The 25,262-nt window shown below is 40.1% G+C and overlaps 1 protein-coding gene across 1 annotated transcript in view; it reads left to right on the top strand.

The window, feature by feature from the left end:
- Positions 1 to 19,027, top strand: part of LOC106580640 (protein furry homolog) — a 281,327-nt gene extending 262,300 nt beyond the window's left edge. The window contains exons 62-63 of the mRNA XM_014161918.2: positions 9,207 to 9,418; positions 17,738 to 19,027. Coding sequence (XP_014017393.1) covers positions 9,207 to 9,418; positions 17,738 to 17,996 — 471 coding nt within the window. The 3' untranslated portion in view covers positions 17,997 to 19,027. The remainder of the gene's footprint in view (positions 1 to 9,206; positions 9,419 to 17,737) is intronic.
- Positions 19,028 to 25,262: the final 6,235 nt, after the last annotated feature.

Genomic DNA, 25,262 nt, shown 5'->3' with positions numbered 1-25,262 from the left:
GGAGTCTGGAAGGGCATCAAGGAATCTTTGGGTTGTCTGACAATTTATAGCATGACTTTTGAGGCTCCTTGGTTGGGGTCTGAGCAGATTATTTGTTGCAATTGCAAACGTAATAAAATGGTGGTCCGATAGTCCAGGATTATGAGGAAAAACATTAAGATCCACAACATTTATTCCATGGGACAAAACTAGGTTCAGAGTATGACTGTGGCAGTGAGTAGGTCCAGAGACATGTTGGACAAAACCCACTGAGTCGATGATGGCTCCGAAAGCCTTTTGGAGTGGGTCTGTGGACTTTTCCATGTGAATATTAAAGTCACCAAAATGTGAATATTATCTGCTATGACTACAAGGTCCGATAGGAAATCAGGGAACTCAGTGAGGAACGCTGTATATGGCCCAGGAGGCCTGTAAACAGTAGCTATAAAAAGTGATTGAGTAGGCTGCATAGATTCCATGACTAGAAGCTCAAAAGATGAAAACCTTGTTGTTTTTTTTTTTTGTAAATTGAAATTTGCTATCGTAAATGTTAGCAACACCTCCGCCTTTGCGGGATGCACGGGGAATATGGTCAGTAGTGTAACCAGGAGGTGAGGCCTCATTTAACAGAGTAAATTCATCAGGCTTAAGCCATGTTTCAGTCAGGCCAATCACATCAAGATTATGATCAGTGATTAGTTAATTGACTGCCTTTGAAGTGAGGGATCTAACATTAAGTAGCCCTATTTTGAGATGTGAGGTATCACAATCTCTTTCAATTATGGCAGGAATGGAGGAGGTCTTTATTCTAGTGAGATTGCTAAGGCGAACACCGCCATGTTTAGTTTTGCCCAACCTAGATCGAGGCACGGACACGGTCTCAATGGGGATAGGTGAGCTGACTACACTGACTGTGCTAGTGGCAGACTCTACTAAGCTGGCAGGCTGGCTAGCAGCCTGCTGCCTGGCCTGTACCCTATTTCATTGTGGAGCTAGGGGAGTTAGAGCCCTGTCTATGTTCGTAGATAAGATGAGAGCACCCCTCCAGCTAGGATGGAGTCCGTCACTCCTTAACAGGCCAGGCTTGGTCCTGTTTGTGGGTGAGTCCCAGAAAGAGGGCCAATTATCTACAAATTCTATCTTTTGGGAGGGGCAGAAAACTGTTTTCAACCAGCGATTGAGTTGTGAGACTCCCTAACTGGGAGGGGGCCAAAGACAATTACTCGATGCCGACACATCTTTCTAGCTGATTTACACGCTGAAACTATGTTGCGCTTGGTGACCTCTGACTGTTTCATCCTAACATCGTTGGTGCCGACGTGGAAAACAATATCTCTATACTCGCCAGTTTTAGCTTTAGCCAGCACCATCTTCAGATTGTGTGAGTGATGACGAGGACAAGGCTGGAGATCACTCTGTCATGCTGTTTGAGGTCGAATAGCAGACTGGAAGCTTCAAAAGGAGGGTGGTGCTTGGAATCATTGTCCTTCCTCTGTCAAACATGGTTACCTGCAAGGAAACACGTGCCGTCATCATTGTTTTGCACAAAAAGTGCTTCACAGGCAAGGATATTGCTGCCAGTAAGATTGCACCTAAATCAACCATTTATCTGATCATCAAGAACTTCAAGGAGAGCGGTTCAATTGTTGTGAAGAAGACTTCAGGGCGCCCAAGAAAGTCCAGCAAGCGCCAGGACCGTCTCCTAAAGTTGATTCAGTTGCGGGATCGGGGCACCGGCAGTACAGAGCTTGCTCAGGAATGGCAGCAGGCAGGTGTGAGTGCATCTGCACTGGAGAAGACAAGGTGAGCGCTACCATCAGTCCTGTGTCATGCCAACAGTAAAGCATCCTGAGACCATTCATGTGTGGGGTTGCTTCTCAGCCAAGGGAGTGGGCTCACTCACAATTTTGCCTAAGAACACAGCCATGAATAAAGAATGGTACCAACACATCCTCCGAGAGCAACTTCTCCCAACCATCCAGGAACAGTTTGGTGACGAACAATGCCTTTTCCAGCATGATGGAGCACCTTGCCGTAAGGCAAAAGTGATAACTAAGTGGCTCGGGGAACAAAACATCGATATTTTGGGTCCATGGCCAGGAAACTCCCCAGACCTTAATCCCATTGAGAACTTGTGGTCAATCCTCAAGAGGCGGGTGGACAAACAAAAACCCACAAATTCTGACAAACTCCAAGCATTGATTATGCAAGAATGGGCTGCCACCAGTCAGGATGTGGCCCAGAAGTTAATGCCAGGGCGGATTGCAGAGGTCTTGAAAAAGAAGGGTCAACACTGCAAATATTGACTCTTTGCATCAACTTCATGTAATTGTCAATAAAAGCCTTTGACACTTATGAAATGCTTGTAATTAACTAATACAACGTCACGACATAGTAACATCGGACAAAAATATCTAAAGACACTGAAGCAGCAAACTTTGTGAAAATTAATATTTGTGTCATTCTCAAAACTTTTGGCCACGACTGTACAGTCAATGTGTTGATATACCTTCGGTACCGTTTTCCTGAAATTTGCTTTGTTAAAATCCCCAGATACAATAAATGCGGCCTTAGGATATGTGGTTTCCAATTTGCACAAAGTCCAGTGTAGTTCCTTGAGGGCTGTTGTGGTATCGGCTTGAGGGGGAATATAAACGTCTGTGACTATAACCAAAGAGAATTCTCTTGGGAGGTAATAATATCTGCATTTGATTGTGAGGTATTCTAGGTCGGGTGAGCAAAAGGACTTGAGTGTCTGTACGTTATCACAATCACACCATGAGTAGTTAATTATGAAACATACACCCCCGCCTTTCTTCTTCCCGGAGAGTTCTTTATTCCTCTCTGCGCGATGTACTGAGAACCCAGCTGGCTGTATGGACGGGGACAGTGTATCCGGAGAGAGCCATGATTCAGTGAAACGGAGTATGTTACAGTCCCTGGTGTCTCTCTGGAAGGAGATCCTCGCCCTGAGCTCATCTACTTTATTGTCCAGAGACTGAACATTAGCGAGTAATATACTCAGAAGCGGTGGATGATGTGCACGCCTCCTGAGTCGTACTAGAAGTCCACTCCGAACACCTCTTCTCTGCCGGCGGCATCTTGGAGCAGCCTCTGAGCTGGCTTCTCTCTAAAACCACACATCCATCTGAAGGTGATGCTTTATCCTTTGGAATCACATAATTACCAGGTGAACAGTAGACATCTTGAAGACATCGAGGAAATCAACAATTCTTTCACAATAGCCGGTTTTGCGCTTTACTGTCCCGTTCCGTGGTTGATAACATCCACTCTTTGTTTATGTAATTGTCTGTAAGGCACAAGTATCCTTTTTTTATCATAAGTTAACATGTCAAGTGTAATTGCAGCATTGTATTTACTCAAGTTTTTTTTTTTGCCTGTTGGGAGACCATTAATTTACAAAAGGATAGTCTAATGGCTCGGCTAGGTGTGAAAAATCCCCCAATTTGTGCACAGTTTAGACTACCGATAGATGCTGCGGTCAGTCAGAGTTGAGTCCTAATTGTAATGTGTAGCTTAACGGACAGAAAAGGGGCAACCTTGCAATGTATTCAATGCTTAAGTACGCTAAAGTTTTACATTTATAACTCAACATCACAGACCAGATTTGCCCTAACGAAAAATACATCAACCCCCTACAATGTAGAAAATAGTAAGAAATAAAGAAAAACCCTTGAATGAGAGTAGGTGTTATAAAATTTTGGACCTGTAGTGTAGATCCCCTACACTAATAAAGAATCACTTTTTTACTTTCGATTATTTAATTAACCTATATCATGTTATTTCAAGTTATCCCTTTGGAGCACATGCAAATTCGAGTTGTTGAATGGGAGTGACAAAATGTGACAATTGAATTTGAATGAACTGAATGATGAGGATGAAGAAGTGATTGAATTTAGAACAATAGTGTAAGTTTTATTTATTACATTTAGTTGTGGAATGTTACTGAATAGATAACAACAATAGAAAGAAAAATCTGGTGTTATTGGTAGAGAGTCAGGCGGAGAATGGCGTGAAAGTGTACTGTATGTACGCAACAACGCTGTGGACCAGGTGTAAATGGTTTAGAAGCCTTTCCAATCAATTGGAATACAGAAGAAGCCTATCCACCCTTGATGGGCTATCAGCAGGACAATAGACTCTTGCCGAGTTTAGGGACTTTAAATGTATTAATGGAGGTTTGCGAGGCATGTCACTTCTTCTCTTTGCATAGCCCACCACATGCAGTGTTTTCTAACCTCATCTGAATGGATACATAACAAATTACTATGGGAATAAATATCACTGAATGACAGAAATATTGGAATAAAGTAGGCTCATGCAATTGAATTCAACAAATTGTTGCTTACTGAAACACCAAAAGTCGTCCAATTGTTATAACTGGATTTGAAGCAATAGCCTACCCGCGTGCGAGACGTGTGAGACAAGTATAGGGACTCGTCTTGATAAATCAATCAGATTTCTTTTCCTTCTTTTCACTGAATCTCCATTTGCGTATTGGTTATGCTACAATTAGGGTGTGGAAATGTTAGGATTATTTTGCTCTTCAGTCGCTTAGTGACCTAGGCCTACTCCCGACCGGTCACAGCGTCATATTTTCCTAACGGAAACCCTGATGCCTACATAGGCTACTGTAAAATACATTTTAGTTTTTCTTTGAATAGAAACCCCATAATATTAATCAATTTAACTCAGCTAAAGTTCTAACAGTATAAACAGCAGAACAAGTACAATAATATTATTCAAATAAATTATAATCAATCCCATATAATTTGTTGTAAGAAAAAATGTTTTAAAATCTCTAGTACAGCCAATATTAAAAACAGTCAAATGCATTTGTGAATTAAATCGCTTTAGCCGACATTTTGGTACATGAAATCAATAACTTGCTAGTAACAGATGACATTCATATTCTGACTATCACTGAAAGAAACTCACTTAAATAAGACCTTTGATACAGTGGGAGCAATACATGGTTATAACATCTACAGAAAATACAGAAATGCCATTGGTGAAGGTGTTGGTGTATATATTCAGAACCACATTCCTGTAAAGCTTAGAGAGGATCTTATTTTAAATACTGTTGAAGCATATGGCTACAGGTTCATCTGCCTCACCTAAGGCCCATTCTTGTAAGAAGCTGCTATAGACCACCAAGTGCTAACAGTCAGTATCTGGATAATATGTGTGAAATGCTTGATAGTGTATGTGATATCAACAGAGGTGTCGTGACGTTGTATTAGTTAATGTGACGACTGTTGCTCATCGAATGATTAACGGTTTATAATTGCGTGATTAAATGAATTAAGCAATGAATCAAGCAATTATTAACTCATTAACCTGGGGCACCATGGGAAAACTATTTTGATTGAGTTTCTATTTCCCAAATTAACTCAAAGGATATCAGAATATCGATTTTACAACAGTCGCTAAATTAATCAACCTCTTGTCTCATGTCTGAACGTCGCATAATCCGGGAATCTGCACGAACCCGGGCTACACCAATGAGTTTACCACACCAATCTTAGTTGATTATTTATTTACTAGCAAGCTAAAATGATGATAAAAATACACATACACAAAACACAGTCTAGCTATTGATTAGGACTTAGTATAACGGGCCAACACACTATGGCACGTGTTACCCAAAATGGGGATTTAAACGAGAGAGAAACAAAGTACACGAGAGAAATATACATTTGGGTTCATTTGTCAGCCATGCTTATTTAAACCTAGCCTTGCCCTGAACTGCCGCTCTTATGGGTCAGAATATAATGATGTAATTACGTGTTGGAGGTCTCAGGTGGGAAGCTCCGCATGGGTCGTTTAGGCTTCTCAATGACGCACTTCTCCGGCGCAACTCTCTGGTTGTCCTCACGATGTCAGTGTCCTTCTTGGCTTAGTGGTCGGATCCCTCGCCCTTGATCTGAAAGGGGTCTTCTGAGGACAGACAGCTCTGTAGCTCAGAGCTCACAGCTTAGGCCTCGAACGGTGTAGATACCACGATTCAATGGAGAGTGGAGGCTGGGTGGTTCGGCTTGAATTCACCCGCGTAGACACAGCTACTCGTCCGTAGCTCGTGTAGAAAAAGATTTCTTTATCTTCAACCTTGTGTTTCGTATTGGGGTTCGTTGACTTTGTTAGACCTTCGCTGCAGCTTGGGGTCACTTAGTCTCCTATGTTAATTCTTCACTCTCCTGTCTTATACTCTCGGGTCAGAAGTGGGCGTAACCGCCTTTAGGGCAATTCTCTGGGCGTACCAAGTTAAGGGACAAGGCCTAGATTTGACTAAAATCCAATTTTAGACACTAACTTCACATTTCATCCTTACCAAAACATTCTCTTTGATTTGGATATTTTCCACACAGCGTACAATGTATAAACATCAGGCATATACTGGGAAAACTCTTAAAGGTATAATGTTTTCTTAATAACGTCATCTCTTTAACCTTTAATAACAATACAAAAGTTACATACATTTTCATATTCCACCTCTCGTCATGACCACCATTGTGGCTGACGGAAACCATTGTTCCAAAGTCCCTTTATTGCATGTTTAATGTTGTGAGGACAAAGGAATTTCTCTGTGGCCTAAGGTTTATTATGGGCGTGAGGGGTCATAAAACCCCCACATCTTCAGACCTCTAGATCTCTCCTCCTCTGTTGGGGGTTTGGGAGATAATCTGTAGGGTGGTGGTCTCCTGTACCCTGACCTGTTCAGGACAGTCATGACAGAGGTATATTTAAATATTGACTGGCTTTCATCAAGCTGCCCACTCAAGAAATGCATCAAACTGTAACCAGTGCCTGCAACCTGGTTCAGGTTGTCAGTCAACCTACCACAGTCATTACAAACAGCAAAGGAATGAAATCATCAACATGTATTGATCACATTTTCACAAATGCGGCAGAAGTTTGCTTTAAAGCAGCATTCAAATCCATCGGATGTAGTGATCACAATATAGTACCCATATCTAGGAAAGCCAACGTTCCAAAGGCTGGGCCTAATATAATATATAAGAGGTCATACAATAAGTTTTGTAGTGATTCCTAGGTTGCTGATCTAAAGACTATTTGCTGGTCTGTGGTGTGTAATGAGTAGCAACCAGATGCCACACTTGACACATTTTTTAAATTGCTTATTCCAGTTACTAATAAGCGTGCACCCATTAAGAAAATGACTGTTAAAAACTGTTGAATCCCCATGGATTGATGAGGAATTGAAAAATGGTATGGTTGAGAGGGATGAGGCAAAAGGAATGGCAAATAAGTCTGGCTGCACAACCGATTGGAAAAAGTACTGCAAATTGAGAAATCATGTGACTAAACTGAAAAATAGAAGAAACTATACTATGAAACAAAGATGAATGACAGTAAAAAGCTTTGGAGCACCTTAAATGAAATTGTGGGCAAAAAGGCAAACTCCGCTCCATCATTCATTGAATCAGATATCTCGTTCATTACAAAACCCAGTGATATTGCCAACTACTTTAATGATTTTTTTCATTGGACAGATTAGCAAATTTAGGCATGACATGCCAGCAACAAACGCTGACACTACACATCCAAGTATAACAGATCAAATTATGAAAGACAAGCATTGTAATTTTGAATTCCGTAAAGGGAGTATGTAATTATTGTTGTCTATCAACAATTACAAGCCACTGGAGTCTGACAACTTGGATAGGAAATTACTGAGGATAATAAAGGGACAATATTGCAACTCCTATTTGTCATATCTTCAATCTAAGCCAACTAGAAAGTGTGTGCCCTCAGGCCTGGAGGGAAGCAAAAGTCATTACGTGACCCAAGAATAGTAAAGACCCCTTTACTGTCTCAAATATTTACATTTGCATTTACATTTGAGTCATTTAGCAGACGCTCTTATCCAGAGCGACTTACAGTAGAGTGCATACATTTTATTACTGGCCCCCCGTGGGAATCGAACCCACAACCCTGGCGTTGCAAGCGCCATGCTCTACCAACTGAGCTACAGTGGGATAGCCAACCAATCAGCCTGTTACCAACCCTTAGTAAACTTTTGGAAAAATTGTGTTTGACCAGGTACAATGCTATTTTACTGTAAACAAATTAACAACAGACTTTCAGCATGCTTGTAGAGAAGGACATTCAACAAGCACAGCACTTACACAAATGACTGATGATTAGCTGAGAGAAATTGATGATAAAAAGATTTGAGTTGTTTTATTAGACTTCTGTGTGACTTTTGACATTATTGTCATCCTTAATGCTTCTGATCTGGCAGACTCACTAAACACAAATGCTTCGTTTGTAAATGTAATGTCTGAGTGATGGAGCGTGCCCCTGGCTATCCGTAAATAAACAAATAAATTGTGCCGTCTGGTTTGCTTAATATATGGAATTTGAAATTATTAGTTATTTTACTTTTACTTTTGATACTTAGGTATATTTTAGCAATTGCATTTACTTTTGATACTTAAGTATATTATAAACCAAATACTTGTCGACTTTTACTCAAGTAATATTTTACTGGGTGACATTTACTTGCGTCATTTTATATTACGGTATCTTTACTTTTACTCAAGGATAAATTTGAGTACTTTTTTCGACCACTGTGTGTAGCTACGTTTGCTCGCCAGCCAGCCCATAGAGAGAGCATTGCATTGTGGATTTTGTAGTCGACTTCAGCTGCAACAGATTTCCACAACGATATTCCATGTTGCTACCAACTTTATTATAATGTTCACAAAAAATATTGTTCTCACATATTAATTTTTAACACTATAAATTAAAAGAATGAGTGGTTTTGGCTGGATTTTTCCTTTAAGGCAATAGATTGATTCTCTATCCCTACCTCATGGGTTTAGTGATGTGTAAAAAGCATGTATTAATACTACATTTATTATTATAATATTTATATGCCAGTCAGCAGACATTTTTACCTAAACTTAGAGTAGTGTGTGCATACATGGCTAGCCCCATTGGGAATTGAACCCCTGACCCTAATGTTTCAAGCGCCATGCTCTACCTAGTCAGCCACATTTAAGACTGAATGGTGGGATCTGAACCTCGATCTCCCGCTCAGGAAACCATGTCTTAACCATTAGGCCAAGAGGAAGTTACCTCTTGAGCCGAGGGTGACACTGATTTTAAGTCACGGGCGGGGATACCTCCTCCCGAGAGTGTGAGTCCGACTCACCTCCACTACACTTCCTCTCCCTCAGCTGATGAATATGTCCAAAGAGCTGAATGAACTGAAGGGCAGTCTGCTGGCTGCAGCAGCCTCCGTGACCTCCAGTGAACTCCAGGCTGCCCAGGAGACATCCTCCTCCTCTGAGCCCACCTTCCTCTCCTCTGAGGAGGCTGTACAAGCCATCCTGGAAGCTCTGAAGAACCACGAGTTCACCACAGCCATCCGCTACATCCGCGAGTGCAGGTAAAAAGACAAAGAGAAAATTGTGTATTGCATTTTATTTGTGTGTTGTGTTCACGTTGTTTTGGATCATTAAACTGATTATTCGGGCGGGAACCTCGTTGGTACTAAATAAATCTAAATATTGTAAATTATTGTAAATGAAAAAAGCCATCATAATGCTTAAATGTTGATTGGAAATATTTAAATTATTACAAATGTTCTAAATGCTTTTTCTTTTATTTTACTCTTATTTTCACAAGGATGACATATCGAAACCTAGGTCTATTTTCCAAATGAAACCTGTATAATACAGTATGAAAATACATTTTATATATATATATACAAAGTTGAAGTCAGAAATTTACATACACTTAGGTTCGAGTCATTAAAACTCGTTTTTTAACCACTCCACAAATTTCTTGTTAACAAACTATAGTTTTGGCAAGTCTGTTAGGACATCTACTTTGTGCATGACACAAGTAATTTTTCCAACAATTGTTTACAGACAGATTATTTCACTTATAATTCACTGTATCACAATTCCAGTGGGTCAGAAGTTTACATACACCAAGTTGACTGTGCCTTTAAACAGCTTGGAATATTCCAGTAAATTATGTCGTGGCTTTAGAAGCTTCTGATAGGCTAATTGACATAATTTGAGTCAATTGGAGGTGTACCTGTGGATGTATTTCAAGGCCTACCTTCAAACTCAGTGCCTTTTTTGTTTGACATCATGGGAAAATCCAAAGAAATCAGCCAAGACCTCAGAAAAATAATGGTAGACCTCCACAAGTCTCATTCATCCTTGGGAGCAATTTCCAAACGCCTGAAGGTACCACGTTGATCTGTACAAACAATAGTACACAAGTATAAACACCATGGGACCATGCAGCCGCCATACCACTCAGGAAGGAGACGCGTTCTGTCTCCTAGAGATGAACATACTTTGGTGCGAAAAGTGCAAATCAATCCCAGAACAACAGCAAAGGACCTTTTGAAGATGCTTGAGGAAACGGGTACAAAAGTATCTATATCCACAGTAAAACGAGTCCTATATCAACATAACCTGAAAGGCCGATCAGCAGGGAAGAAGCCACTGCTCCAAAACCGCCATAAAAAGCCAGACTACGGTTTGCAATTGCACATGGGGACAAAGATCGTACATTTTGGAGAAATGTCCTCTGGTTTTGATGAAACAATAATAGAACTGTTTGGCCATCATAACCATGGTTATGTTTGGAGGAAAAAGGGGGAGGCTTGCAAGCTGAAGAACACCATCCCAACCGTGAAGCATGGGGGTGGCAGCATCATGTTGTGGGGGTGCTTTGCTGCAGGAGGGACTGGTGCACTTCACAAAATAGATGGCATCATGAGGGAGGAAAATGATCTGGATATATTGAAGCAACATCTCAAGACATCAGTCAGGAAGTTAAAGCTTGGTCGCAAATGAGTCTTCCAAATGGACAATGACCCCAAGCATACTTCCAAAGTTGTGGCAAAATGGCTTATAGACAACAAAGTCAAGGTATTGGAGTGGCCATCACAAACCCTGACCTCATTCCTAGAACATTTGTTGGCAGAACTGAAAAAATGTGTGTGAACAAGGAGGCCTACAAACCTGACTCAGTTACACCAGCTCTGTCGAAATGTTTGACCCAAGTTAAACAATTTAAAGGCAATGCTACCAAATACTAATTGAGTGTATGTAAACTTCTGACCCACTGGGAATGTGATGAAAGAAATAAAAGCTGAAATAAATCATTCTCTGCTATTATTCTGACATTTCACATTCTTAAAATAAAGTGGTGATCCTAACTGACCTAAGAAAGGGAATTTTTACTTGGATTAAATGTCAGGAATTGTGAAAAACTGAGTTAAATGTATTTGGCTAAGGTGTATGTAAACTTCCGACTTCAACTGTGTGTATATATATATATTTATATATACACACACAGTACCAGTCACAAGTTTGGACACACCTACTCATTCCAGGGTTTTTGTTTATTTTTACTATTTTCTACATTGTAGAATAATAGTGAAAACATCAACACTATGAAATAACACATATGGAATAATGTAGTAACCAAAAAAAGTGTTAAACAAATTAAAATATATTTTAGATTTTAGATTCTTCAAAGTAGCCACCCTTTGCCTTGATGATGGCTTTGCACACTCTTGGCATTCTACAAATGTAAATGTAAATTCTGTCATCCAGCTTCACCTGGAATGCTTTTCCAACGGTCTTGAAGGAGTTCCCACATATGCTGAGCACTTGTTAGCTGCAATTCCTTCACTCTGTGGTCCAACTCATCCCAAACCATCTCAATTGGGTTGAGGTTTGGTGATTGTGAAGGCCAAGTCATCTGATGCAGCACTCATCACTCTCCTTCTTATTCAAATAGCCCGTAGCCTCTCTGGGCTATGTGGGACGCTACCGTCCCACCTGCGGGACACAGCCAGTGAAATAGCAGGGCGGCAAATTCAAAACAGCAAAAATCTCATAATTCAAATTTCTCAAACATACTACTATTTTACACCATTTTAAAGATGCACTTCTCCTTAATCGAACCACATTGTCCGATTTCAAAAAGGCTTTACGGCGAAAGCAAATATTAGATTATGTTAGGACAGTGCCTAAAAAAATTAAAGCCACACAGCCATTTTCCAAGCAAGGACAGGCGTCACAAAAACCAGAAATACAGCTAAAATTAAGCACTAACCTTTGATCTTCATCAGATGGCACTCATAGCACACAATACTACATGTATGTTTTGCTCGATAAAGTTCATATTTATATCCAAAAAACCCATTTTACATTGGCCCGTAATGTTCAGAAATGCTTTTCCCTCCGAAAACTTCTGGTGAATGAGCACATCAATTTATAGAAATACTCATCATAAACGTTGATAAAATATTAAACTGTTATTCAAAGAATTATAGATAAACATCTCCTTAATGCAACCGCTGTGACAGATTTCAAAAAAGCTTCACGGGGAAAGCACGCTTTGCAATAATCTGAGTACTGCGCTCAGAAAACAACAGCAGGCAATACAGATACCCGCCATTTTGGAGTCATCTAAAATCATAAATAGCATAATAAATATTCACTTACCTTTGATCTTCATCAGAATGCACTCCTAGGAATCCCAGGTCCACAATAAATGTTGTTTTGTTCGATAAAGTCCATCATTTATGTCCTCTTTGTTAGCGCGTTCAGTAAGCTACTCCAAATGTAGGAAGCGCGCCGAAAATTTCATGACGAAAAAAGTCAAAAAAAGTTATATTTACGTTCGTAGAAACATGTCAAACGATGTATAGCATCAATCTTTAGGGCCCTTTTTAACATAAAAGTTCAATAATATTCCAACCGGACGATTCAAATGTCTCCAAAAATGTAATGGAACACAGCTAACTCTCACGTGAATGCGCGCAATTGAGGCCATGTCCCTTCCTGAGTCAACAATTTCCAACTTCCTTTGTTCGCTCTCTGTTCACCATAGAAGCTTCAAACAACTTTCTAAAGACTGTTGACATCTAGTGGAAGCCTTAGGAAGTGCAAAATGAACCCTAAGTCGCTGTATACTGAATAGGCCCAGTCTTGAAAAACTACAAACCACTTCCTGGTTGGATTTTTTCTCAGGTTTTTGCCTGCCATATGAGTTCTGTTATACTCACAGACATTATTCAAACAGTTTTAGAAACGTCAGAGTGTTTTCTATCCAAATATACTAATAATATGCATATTCTCGTTCTGAGCCCGAGTAGTAGGCAGTTTAATTTGGGCACGTCATTCATCCGAATTTCCGAATACTGCCCCCTGTCACTAAAAAGTTAAACAGTCTGGAGGTGTGTTTTGGGTCATTGTCCTGTTGAAAAACAAATGATAGTCCCAGTAAGTGCAAACCAGGTGGGATGGCTGCAGAATGCTGTGGTAGCCATGCTGGTTAAGTGTGCCTCAAATTCTAATTAAATCAGACAGTATCACCAGCAAAGCACCCCCACACCATCACACTTCCTCCTCCTTGCTTCACGGTGGGAACCACACATGCAGAAATCATCTGTTCACCTACTCTGCATCTCACAAAGACATGGCGGTTGGAACCAAAAATCTCAAATTTCCACCAATCAGAGCAAAGGACAGATTTACACCGGTCTAATGTCCATTGCTCATGTTTCTTGGCCCAAGCAAGTCTCTTCTTACTATTGGTGTCCTTTAGTAGTGGTTTCTTTGCAGCAAGGCCTGATTCATGCAGTCTGCTCTGAACAGTTGATGTTGAGACCTGTCTGTTACTTGAACTCTGTGAAGCATATTTTGGGGCTTTAATCTGAGGTGCAGTTAACTCTAATGAGCTTATCCTCTGCAGAAGAGGTAACTCTGGGTCTTCCTTTGCTGTGGCGGTCCTCATGAGAGCCAGTTTCATCATAGTGCTTGATGGTTTTTGCGACTGCACTTGAAGAAACTTACAAAGTTATTGAAATGTTCCGGATTGACTGACCTTCATGTCTTAAAGTAATGAGGGACTGTTGTTTCTCTTTGCATATTTGAGTTGTTCTTGCCAATATATGGACTTAGCCCTATTTGGTAAAAGGCCATCTTCTGTATACCAACCCTACCTTGTCACAACACCATTGGCTCAAACCTATTAAGAAGGAAAGAAATTCCACAAATGAACTTTCAACAAGGCACACCTGTTCATTGAAATGTGTTTCAGGTGACTACCTCATGAAGCTGATTGAGAGAATGCCACGAGTGTGCAAAGCTGTCATCAAGGCATAGGGTGGCTACTGAAATATATGTTGATTTGTTTAACATTTTTTGGTTACTACCGTAAATTCCGGACTATAAGCCGCAACTTTTTTCCCAGGCTTTGAACCTCGCGGCTTAAACAATGACGCGGCTAATATATGGATTTTTCCCGCTTTCAATTTTTTTCCTACATTCTGTGACGTGCTCAGTTTTTTTGGCGGCATGAAGCTTTTATTAGACCAATGACATTGCCGAACGGGTTAAGGTCAAACAACTTTTTAGTTTACTGTTTAGATTAAATCGAGCGCTCTCAAACTTCCCATCATTCTGATTACGGTAGTCATTTTGTTACCCTCATCATGGCAAAGACACGGAGAAATGCATATGATGCAGCTTTCAAGTTGAAGGCGATTGGTCTGGCTGTTGGAAAAGGAAATAGTGCTGCTGCACGGGAGCTTGGTCTTAATGAGTCGATGATAAGACGTTGGAAACAGCAGCGTGAGGAATTGACTCAGTGCAAAAAGACAACTAAAGCTTACTGCTAATTTTGAATTTTTTGTTACAAGCCGTGTTTCGTTAAAGCCTATTTATTTTTGTTACAAGCCGTGTTTCGTTAAAGCCTATTTATTTTTGTTACAAGCCGTGTTTCGTTAAAGCCTGTGTAAAGTTAATTTGTTTCAATGTACCGGTAGGCACCTGCGGCTTATAGACATGTGCGGCTTATTTATGTTCAAAATAATATATATATTTTTTAATTCAGTGGGTGCGGCTTATATTCAGGTGCGCGTAATAGTCCAGAAATTACGGTAAATGATTCCACATGTTATTTCATAGTTTTGATGTCTTCACTAGTATTCTACAATGTAGAAAATAGTACAAATAAAGAAAAACCCTTGAATGAGTAGGTGTGTCCAAACTTTTGACTGGTACTGTATATATGTGTGCACATTAAAATAGAAAAACTCAGTCATGGTAAGCACATATAAAACATCACAAATCACCCAGAAAAACAGTTGCATTCCTCCACAATTTAAGTCCCCAATCTATACTTTTAATTGCCTGAACGGCACAAGAACATCATGATGAAATGTATTTTGAATTTTTTTCCAGCAAAACGGTGTATTAAAACTAAAATCAGATTTACGTAGTATGGTGAAGACCCTAGAAACCTTAAGAGTTAACCGATCCTGTGAACGGGTTAGGCAACTCGGGTGTCTATACTTCAACAGCAAAGTTGGATGAGACGGAAGTTTATGAAGTAGGGCTTTGTAAACAAAAAAAGGAGTAATCTACAGGTCTTTAGCGAAGTCCAACCAACCTTTTGATACAGTGATGAGTATCAGAACTGTCACCTGTAACAAAACGAAGGCCACTATGGTAGATGGCATCCAAAGGTTTAAGAGTAGTAGCACCTGCACTTTGATAAATAATATCACCATAATCAAGAACAGATGGAAAAAAAGGTTGATTGAATAATCTGCTTCGTACTGCTTAGAGAAAGGTACACTCTGTTTCTGTAGAAAAAAAAACAAATTTAAATCTTAGCTTCTTAATTAAAACCTCTACAGGATCGGTGGGTCCCCCACGGGACGGTTGAGCTAACGTAGGCTAATGCGATTAGCATGAGGTTGAAAATAACAAGAACATTTCCCAGGACATAGACATATCTGATATTGGCAGAAAGCTTAAATTCTTGTTAATCGAACTGCACTGTCCAATTTACAGTATATATTACAGTGAAAGAATACCATATTGAATGATGTGAGTGCACAGTTATGAACTTGAAAAGTTATAAATAATAATATAATAAACCAATTAGGCACATTTGGGCAGTCTTGATACAACATTTTTAACAGAAATGCAAGGTTTTATTGGATCAGTCAAAAACTTTGCACATACACAGCTGCCATCTTTTGGCCAAAATCTAAATTGTGCCTGGGCTGGAATAATACATTATTGCCTTTCTCTTGCATTTCAAAGATGAGGGTACAAAAAAATACAAAAAAACACGTTTTTTTCTTTGTATCATCTTTTACCAGGTCTAATGTGTTATATTCTCCTACATTCATTTCACATTTCCACAAACCTCAAAGTCTTTCCTTTCAAATGGTATCAAGAATATGCATATCCTTGCTTCAGGTCCTGAGCTACAGGCAGTTAGATTTGGGTATGTAATTTTAGGCAAAAACTGAAAAAAAGGGTCCGATCCTTTTAACCAGCTCATTTATGTTTTTTAAACGTCAAATCCACGTCAATCTAAACGCCTAAATATTTCTATGCGGGAACACGTTCAATTGGAGGACCATCTAATGATTGAACATGTGATTCATCTGAAACATTCTTACTAGAGTGTAAAAATATGTATTCCGTTTTGCCTGTATTAAACACAGGTTTTAAAAATCAGCAAGGGATTCCCGCAGAAATAAAATCTGACTGTAGTTTTGACACAGCCAGATAAACAGTCTGTGCAATAGCATACATAATAGTATTATCCACATATACATGATGTTGAACGTTTTTAACAGATTGACCTATGGTGTTTTATATAAATAGTGAACAGGTCTCAAAATCAACACCTATGGGTACACCCTTATGCTCTTCAATAAATTCAGACTCAACCCCATCAATCACGATGGCCTGAGTTTTGTCACTAAGATAATCATGAAACCATGAACAGATGTGAGAGCTCAAACCTATCGAGGACAACTTATTCAATAAAATAACATAATCAAAAGATTTAGACAGGTCCACAAACAAAGCAGCACATTTCATTTTAGTGTCTAAAGGATTGGACAAGATCATGAATAACTAAAGTGGATGCTCTAATAGTGCTGTGCCCAGGCCTAAATACATTTATCTGATAAAGAGCAAAGTTGTACATTTACCAAGGATTCAAGAATCTTAGCTAGAAAAGGAAGCCTTGAAATGGGGCGATAAGTATTAATATCACTATTATTAACCCCACCATTTATGTAGTGGCAGCACAAGAGCTGATTTCCATACTTTTGAAATATTTGCTGATAGCAATGTTAAATAAAAAATGTGTGTTATTTCACCAACAATGATGGGCTCTGCACACTTAAGCAGACTAGGATCCAATTGGTCGGCCCCTGTGGATTTCTTGTTGTCGATTGCTAGTAAAGCAAACATTTATAAATGGCCTAAAAAGCTTTGACTATCATTTATCTGATTCAGCAAGTTTTCCTTATCAGCATCCATCACAATATCATAGTGAACATGCTTAAAAGTATTTTAAAGAGATAAAATGGTGACCCGCTGAAATAAAATGGTGATTAAATGCATCAATGATAGCATTGTTTTCCTTAATGAGGCCAGTGTCTGAATTAATTTGTGGCAGAGAGGAAGTAGAACCCTTCAGGAATTTTAGTTTTCCAGAATTTAGCTGGGTTTCCATTACAATCTGAAAGAGCGGTTACATAATGATGAATGGTAATTCTTATCATGCTTATAAATAATACTTACTTGTTAGTTTAGTTTAGAAGTCATTTAGTAAGCTTTTAAGAAAAGTATTAGAAAGTGTTGACTTATATAGAATTCAGGTTCATGATGGTAACTGCTTATTTTGTCTGAAGGAGGGTGTGGCCCAGTGACATTTTCGGCAGCAGCTCTGAGGACGAGACACAGACGTTGCTGAACATCTACTTCAGATACCAGACGCTGGGCCAGATGGGCACCTTTGCACTGGTGGGCTCCCAGCAGGACCTCTCGGAGATCTGCGTTAAGCTGATGGAGCTCAACGGGGAGATCAGGGACATGATACGCCGGGCCCAGGGCTACCGAGCCATCACCACCTTTCTCCCAGACTCCGGTGTGTCTGGCTCCAGTCTCTGACACTCAGGAGGAATGCTGTGCCTAACTCCAGGCCCTAGTCCCAGCCCAAACTGAGCCCCCAGCCTTAGCACCAGTTCACTGCCCTGCTCTAGCCCCAACACCAGCCCTATACCGTAGCCCCAGCCTTTGCCCCAGCTCACTGCAATGCCTCAGCCCCGAACTTCGGCCTAGACCTAGCCTAGCCCTAGCCTGCCTCAGCCCTATACCCCATCATTATATCAGCTACAGCCTCCATCCTCAGCCCCTGTCCTGTGCGCTTCTCCAGCCATCCACCCTAATCCTACCCTGGGTATGCTGCTATGGTTACTGTGGTCACAGCAAGCTCTCTCCTTGTGTCCCTTCTCAGAGCAGGGGGCCCTAAGGATGTACCACTATTCAGCTCGCCAGATGTGCAGCAATACTGTGGGAGTGAACGTGACGAAGGACAACTTTGCTCTTAGAAACAAACATGAGCTTTTATTGCACTAATATTTCTGGATAACATCACACAGCGGCCACTTGCTACTGAGGTCAATGGCTTTCACGTCTAACAGAAGACATACCAAAGTTTCAATTAACTTATTCTTCTGCTGAGTATCTGTTATTTTACATTTTTAAGGGAAAATGTGCAATGCTTCACAGAAGTGAAAGACTTCTGTGAAGACTACTGTATCATGAAATAATGTTTTCTTTTTAATTTCTGTGCTTTTCGCTACTTGAATATTATGGATTGCAGGCAGAATTATGCTGAATATTTTGAAATAGAGAGCCTGTGTGTTTATGTGAAACTGACTGTAACCAGACTACAATCCATTAACACTGCAAAGCACAGACATACGGTATATACATATACAGTGCATTCGGATTGTATTCAGACGCCTTGACTTTTTTCACATTTTGTTACGTTGCAGCCTTCTAAAATGTATTACATAGATTTTTTTCCCTCATCAATCTACACACAATACCCCATAATGTCAAAGCAAAAACAGGTTTTTAGAAATGTTTGCTAATTACTTTTTTTTTTAAACACACATTTACATAAGTATTCAGACCCTTTACTCAGGACTTTGTTGAAGCACCTTTGGCAGCAATTAAAACCTTGGGTCTTCTTGGGTATGACGCTACAAGCTTGGCACACCTGTATTTGGAGAGTTTCTCCCATTCTTCTCTGCAGATCCTCTCAAGCTCTGTCAGGTTGGATGGGGAACGTTGCTGCACAGCTATTTTCAGGTCTCTCCAGAGATGTTCGATCGGGTTCAAGTCCAGGCTGTGGCTGGGCCACTCAAGGACCTTCAGAGACGTGTCCCGAGACGTGTGCTTAGGGTCGTTGTCCTATTGGAAGGTGAACATTCGATCCAGTCTGAGGTCCTAAGTGCTCTGGAGCAGGTTTTCATCAAGGATCTCTCTGTCTTTGCTCCGTTCATCTTTCCCTCGATCCTGACTAGTCTCCCAGTCCCTGTAGATTAAAAAAATCCCCACAGCATGATGCTGCCACCATCATGCTTCATCGTAGGGAAGGTGCCAGGTTTCCTCCCGACGTGTTGCTTGGCATTCAGGCCAAAGAGTTCAATCTTGGTTTCATAAGACGTCTTTTAGGTGCTTTTTTGGCAAACTCCAAGCTGGCTGTCATGTGCCTTTTACTGAGGAGTGGCTTCCGTCTGGCCACTCTACCATAAAGGCCTGATTGGTGGAGTGCTGCAGAGATGGTTGTCCTTCTGGAAGGTTCTCCCATCTCCGCAGAGGAACTCTAGAGCTCTGTCAGAGTGACCATCAGGTTCTTGGTCACCTCCCTGACCAAGGCCCTTCTCCCCCGATTGCTCAGTTTGGCCGGGGGGGGGGGCAGCTCTAAGAGTCTAGGTGGTTCCAAACTTCTTCCATTTAAGAATGAAGGAAGCCACTGTGTTCTTGGGGACCTTCAATGCAGAAGAATTTTTTTGGTACCCTTCCCCAGATCTGTACCTCAAAACAATCCTGTCTCAGAGCTCTATGGACAATTCCTTTGACCTCATGGCTTGGTTTTTGCTCTGACATGCACTGTCAACTGTGGGACCTTATATAGACAGGTGTGTGACTTTCCAAATCATGTCCAATCAATTGAATTTACCACAGGTGGACTCCAATCAAGTTGTAGAAACATCTCAAGGATGATCAATGGAAACAGGATGCACCTGAGCTCAATTTTGAGTCTCATAGCAAAGGGTATGAATATTTATGTAAATAAGGTATTTAATACATTTTATTTTTAATACATTTGCAAACATTTCTAAAAACCTGTTTTCACTTTGTCATTATGGGGTATTGTCTGTAGATTGCTGAGGATTTTTTTTTATTCATACATTTTAGTATAATGCTGTAACGTAACACAAATGTGGAAAAAGTCAAGGCGCCTGAATACTTTCCGAAGGCAGTGTAGATATACACGCTCAACTACTCTGATATGCTGCAGATCTACTGTCTCGAGGACCTAGATACCGCATTGGGCTAGCTATTACTTAAAATATTATTTACAAATGTTACCTTTCTATGCTATAGCTATTTTGCTTAAATGAGAATTATATTTACATGAAATGAATATGCTTTCAACTAACTAGTTTTTATAGAAAGAGAATAATAACATTTATTTTGTCTGTTAAAACTGCCAAGCATGCACATTTTATGTACTATAAAGTGTAATAGAAATATTTCTGAATATAAGAAACTATTTTAACTCTGTTGCATTTGTACTGTACATAGTGCAAGTGGAGCTTTGCTCATGCTTGTAAGATTGTATTTTCATGTTTTAAATTTATGGTTGGACTATGCATGTAACTGAATATTTGTAAAGCTTCTGTAGGGACTGTTTCACCTGTAAATACTACTGCTTTTGTGATGTATACTGTACTTGTGTTCCGTACACTTCTGTAACAATAAAAAATATACTTTATTTTATTTAGCCTTTATTTTAACAGGGAGTCATACTGAGACCAAGGTCTCTTTTACAGATGAGCCCTGAATTACATAAATATCAGAAAATACACACATCGAAATATAAATACAAAATCCAAGCATTTGCAAAATGCAAAGAAAAACACGGTCATAAAAAACAAACACATTCATCAGTAATAAGGTCTTCAATCAGCTTTCTGAATTGCCCTAGAGGCACCAAAACATGAAATGTAAGAACATTTTGAAGATTGTTCCACAAATAAGGTGCAAGAAAACTAAAAGTTCTGAGACCAAAGTATATATGCTTAAATCATCAGTTATTTTTAATCTCTCTATAGAACAACATATACTTAGTTTTACCTGCATACAATACTAATTTCAGGTCAAAGTTTTTCTGTAATACAATGAAGGCAGACAATAGTTCAGATAGAGTGCAGGTTACAATTTTTTACAGACAAGTCGATATTGTTAATGTAAAAAGTACAGGACCCAGAATTGACCCCAGCGGGCGACAACTTTCGTAATATCCAGGAAACCTGATTATAATTATTTAGGTCACAAGGGTCAGCATTTTTGTGAAGGGGGAGTACAATGGCCACCATCAAAACCTAGTACCAGATATAATTCATGTAAAAAATATGGGTTACTGATTAAGCAATCAAGGTGGCAGAGTTACAGCATCAACATTAAGCAAGGCATCTAGCACATCACAGATAAACTGTTGAAATCAAAACAAAGATCATCGTGGACAATTACATTATTAGTCATGCTATCCCATGTTTTACTGTTTAAAGAATTTTCTCTTGCTAGTGTTTTTTCTAACCTGATCCAAACCTGTCTTTGTGGGACTTAGTCATAAGACTGGTCGAATAGCTAAGGTCTGTTTGGGTGCGACCGCAGCATGTGACATCCCGTGGGTTTATTATCTCCAGAAAGTCTCATGTATAGAAACTTGCAGAAAGGAGCACATTATACTATTTGTTGTTGTGAATACAGTTAGATGATTGAGGGCTCGGGCTATCAACCTTGTGCTATCTTAAATCTGCACAGACAACTAACTGCATTTTGCACACTCTCTGCTGACATCCACGTATACAAAAAGGATGTGCTGCTCTATAAAAGATGAGAACCGACACTGTTCGTTGAGATTTTCAACTATGCACTGTTGAGTGGATGGTTGATTCTCCATTTTTGTAAATCTTATAATAAAGTGTTGTTTGAAGAATCTGCAGTCTCTCTTCCGATAGAATTGCTACCACATTCACTAGAAGTTAACGGGTTAACCGTCGAGTCAGCTTGTCACACCCTGATCTGTTTCACCTGTCTTTGTGATTGTCTCCACCCCCCTCCAGGTGTCGTCCATCTTCCCCATTATCCCCTGTGTATTTATACCGGTGTTGCCAGTTCATCTTGTTTGTCTAGTCAACCAGCGTTTTTGTGTCTCAGCTCCTGCTTGGTTCAGTCTCTCTTTTTCTCGCCCTCCTGGGTTTGACCCTTGCTTGTCCTGACTCTGAGCCCGCCTGCCTGACCACTCTGCCTGACCCAGAGCCTGCCTGCCGACCTGTACCTTTGCCCCACCTCTGGATTATTGATCTCTGCCTACGCTGAGCCTGCCTGCCGGTACCGTTGCTCCACCTCTGGTTTACTGACCCCTGCCTGCCTTGACCTGTCTATTGCCTGCCCCTGTTGGATTATTAAACCATTGTTAATTCAACGTATGCATCTGGGTTTTACCTTCATACCTGATACAGCTAGAGGCTGGCAGAGGGAAGAGCAGTTGATTGACTGACCAGGGTCAATTAAACCACTTTCTCTCAAATTGTCACGGGTGTCGTAGGGTAGAGACCAAGACGCAGCGGGAAAATATATACTCATCATCTTTTTATTTAGGTGAAGGAAAAAACACAACATGTATACAAAACGAACTTGACAGTCTTGTCAGGCAAACAGCTAAACAAGAACAATCTCCCACAAAAACCCATGAAAAACAAACTCCTAATTATAGGACCCTCAATCAGAGGCAACAATAACCAGCTGCCTCCAATTGAAGGTCCAACCCCAATTAACTAAACATGGAAATAGACTAGACAGTCTATGTTAGTAATTTTCTATGTTCTATCAAACCCTGGACCACATAAACCAAACACCCCTCTACCTAAATACATAGCCCAACCACATAAAACAAACACCCCCTGCCACGTCCTGACCAAACTATAATAACAAATAACCCCTATTACTGGTCAGGACGTGACACAAAAAGATCCTGCTGAGATAAAATTATGAGTTAATGCATCACTTATCCCATTCTTCTCAGTTATGATGCCAGAGTCAGACACAACTTGCTTAGGCAGGGAAGAACAGGAATTTGTATGCTTTAGTGCATTTACATTTTTATTTTTTATTTAGAATGATCACCAGCAGAGTCAGAGATCGAGCTTGAATTTGCTTTCTTAATCAAGATAGTACATATGTTCCTCAATTGACAGAAAGATGGCCAGGTCACTGTCCTGCGTCAGGATCAGAAGAAACATGAACGGAGCGAAGACCAGGTAAAAAAAGGAACACCCGCCTCAATCTTCTGAAAACATAACCCTGGGATAGATTTGTTTTTTTAAACTGTATTTGAAACATTATTTTAAATATACATTTCTGTCTTGCTAATTCCTGTAGATGCCACAATAAATACCAGTGCCACTGTAAGACCAGAGCAAGTGTAATGGGTGCGTGTCGGTGGCAGGGAAGTCAGGTGCAGGAAAACGAACTTGGAATAAAGGGAGTTGTTTAATAAGTGCTCATAACTCCAAAACCAAAATATACAAAAAATAATATAAGTGGGTACAAAACCCGTTGCACACCGACACATGACTTGCACATAACATACAATAAAACAATCTCCGACAAGGACATGAGAGGAAATAGAGGGTTAAATACACAACATGTAATTGATGGGATTGGAACCAGGTGTGAAGGAAGACAAAAAAACAATGAAAAATGAAAAATGGATCAGTGATGGCTAGAAGGTCAGTGATGTCGACTGCCGAACATCGCCCGAACAAGGAGAGGGACTGACTTCGGCGGAAGTCGTGACAGCAAGGTTATAAAAAGTCTGTCAAATTCAGTCATAGAGGAATAAAAAAATACAAATTTCTCCCAAAATAACACATTTGTTGTAGTTATTTTTTGTAGCTTTTTTAAACATATCCTTTGCATCAGGAGGCTGCCTGGATGAGAGCCAACTGCCACTGGAGTTCGATGAAAACAAGCCAATATCTGATCTGTCTGAGTCTGCCACACTGGATGTTTTGCTTACAAACATCCTCACTGGCGTCCTTCTCTCAGATGCTCTCCTCTGGATAACCTCCTCTTCAGTTAATTAAAGCAACCTGGCGCTTGCTTCTATATCGTGCCATTTCCAGTGTTCTGGTGGATGGCAGTAACTGTGCTTCATGATATACTGAGTAAAGCCAGCAAGAGCAGACCAAAGCCTCGAGTTTTGCCTACAACCATCACTGAAATGAACATGCATTACCTAAGGATCCAAACAAGTATATGTTTCTAGAAGCCTGGGTCAACACATGGAAAGGGCAAACAACATACTTTGATGTCAAACGGACATAATGTTTTTAATTGTGAAAGATAGCATATCAGAACCTCGAAAGTCAAAGTGTGCTCTTCACAGAACAGGACAAGACTGTGGCATTAGTGTCACGGAAGCTGCTACATGCCCTGGCCTGTGTACGGAACTTGTAGAATTAGAGCATGGACTGTATCCCAAGAAAGTGTATTGTTTTGTGCACTTAAATTGCAACTGCCCCTAAAAACAAACTTCTCATTTAGAAAATAGCCTATGTGGCATCGATATGAGTCAGAAACATTTGTTCTACTGTCAAATTGACTACAAAGTATAAATATGATACTTTTGGTCATAAAGTCAGTCTTGTCCAAAACAGAGTTTTGTAAGACTTGAGGTCGTGACTGCAACGTAAATTAAGGTTGGGTTTGTATCAATCCTGCGGACAAGCGCACAAGCTGGCAGCATACAAGTAAGCATCAATTCGGAGTGCAACTCCACACGACCCAATTGTAATGTCTGTGGTAAATCTGGATTGACTTTGATATTCCTATGGGGCTAGTTAGGGATCGTCGGTAAATTGCACAATGTACACGGGACAATGTGTTAAAATTCCAATAACTTCTAATGTAAAATACTTAAAAACCTCCAACTATAAATTGTAGGAATTCATATACAAGAAATGCAGGGGTGTATGTTACATGATTAACTACTCATGGTGTGATTGTGATAATGTACAGATACTCAAGTCCTTCTGTTGACTTATGGGACCTCAGAGTGTCAGCCTACTT

The sequence above is a fragment of the Salmo salar genome, chromosome ssa20, assembly GCF_905237065.1.
Source record: "Salmo salar chromosome ssa20, Ssal_v3.1, whole genome shotgun sequence".
Classification (NCBI taxonomy): domain Eukaryota; kingdom Metazoa; phylum Chordata; class Actinopteri; order Salmoniformes; family Salmonidae; genus Salmo; species Salmo salar.
This window is presented reverse-complemented; position numbering and strand designations above follow the sequence as displayed.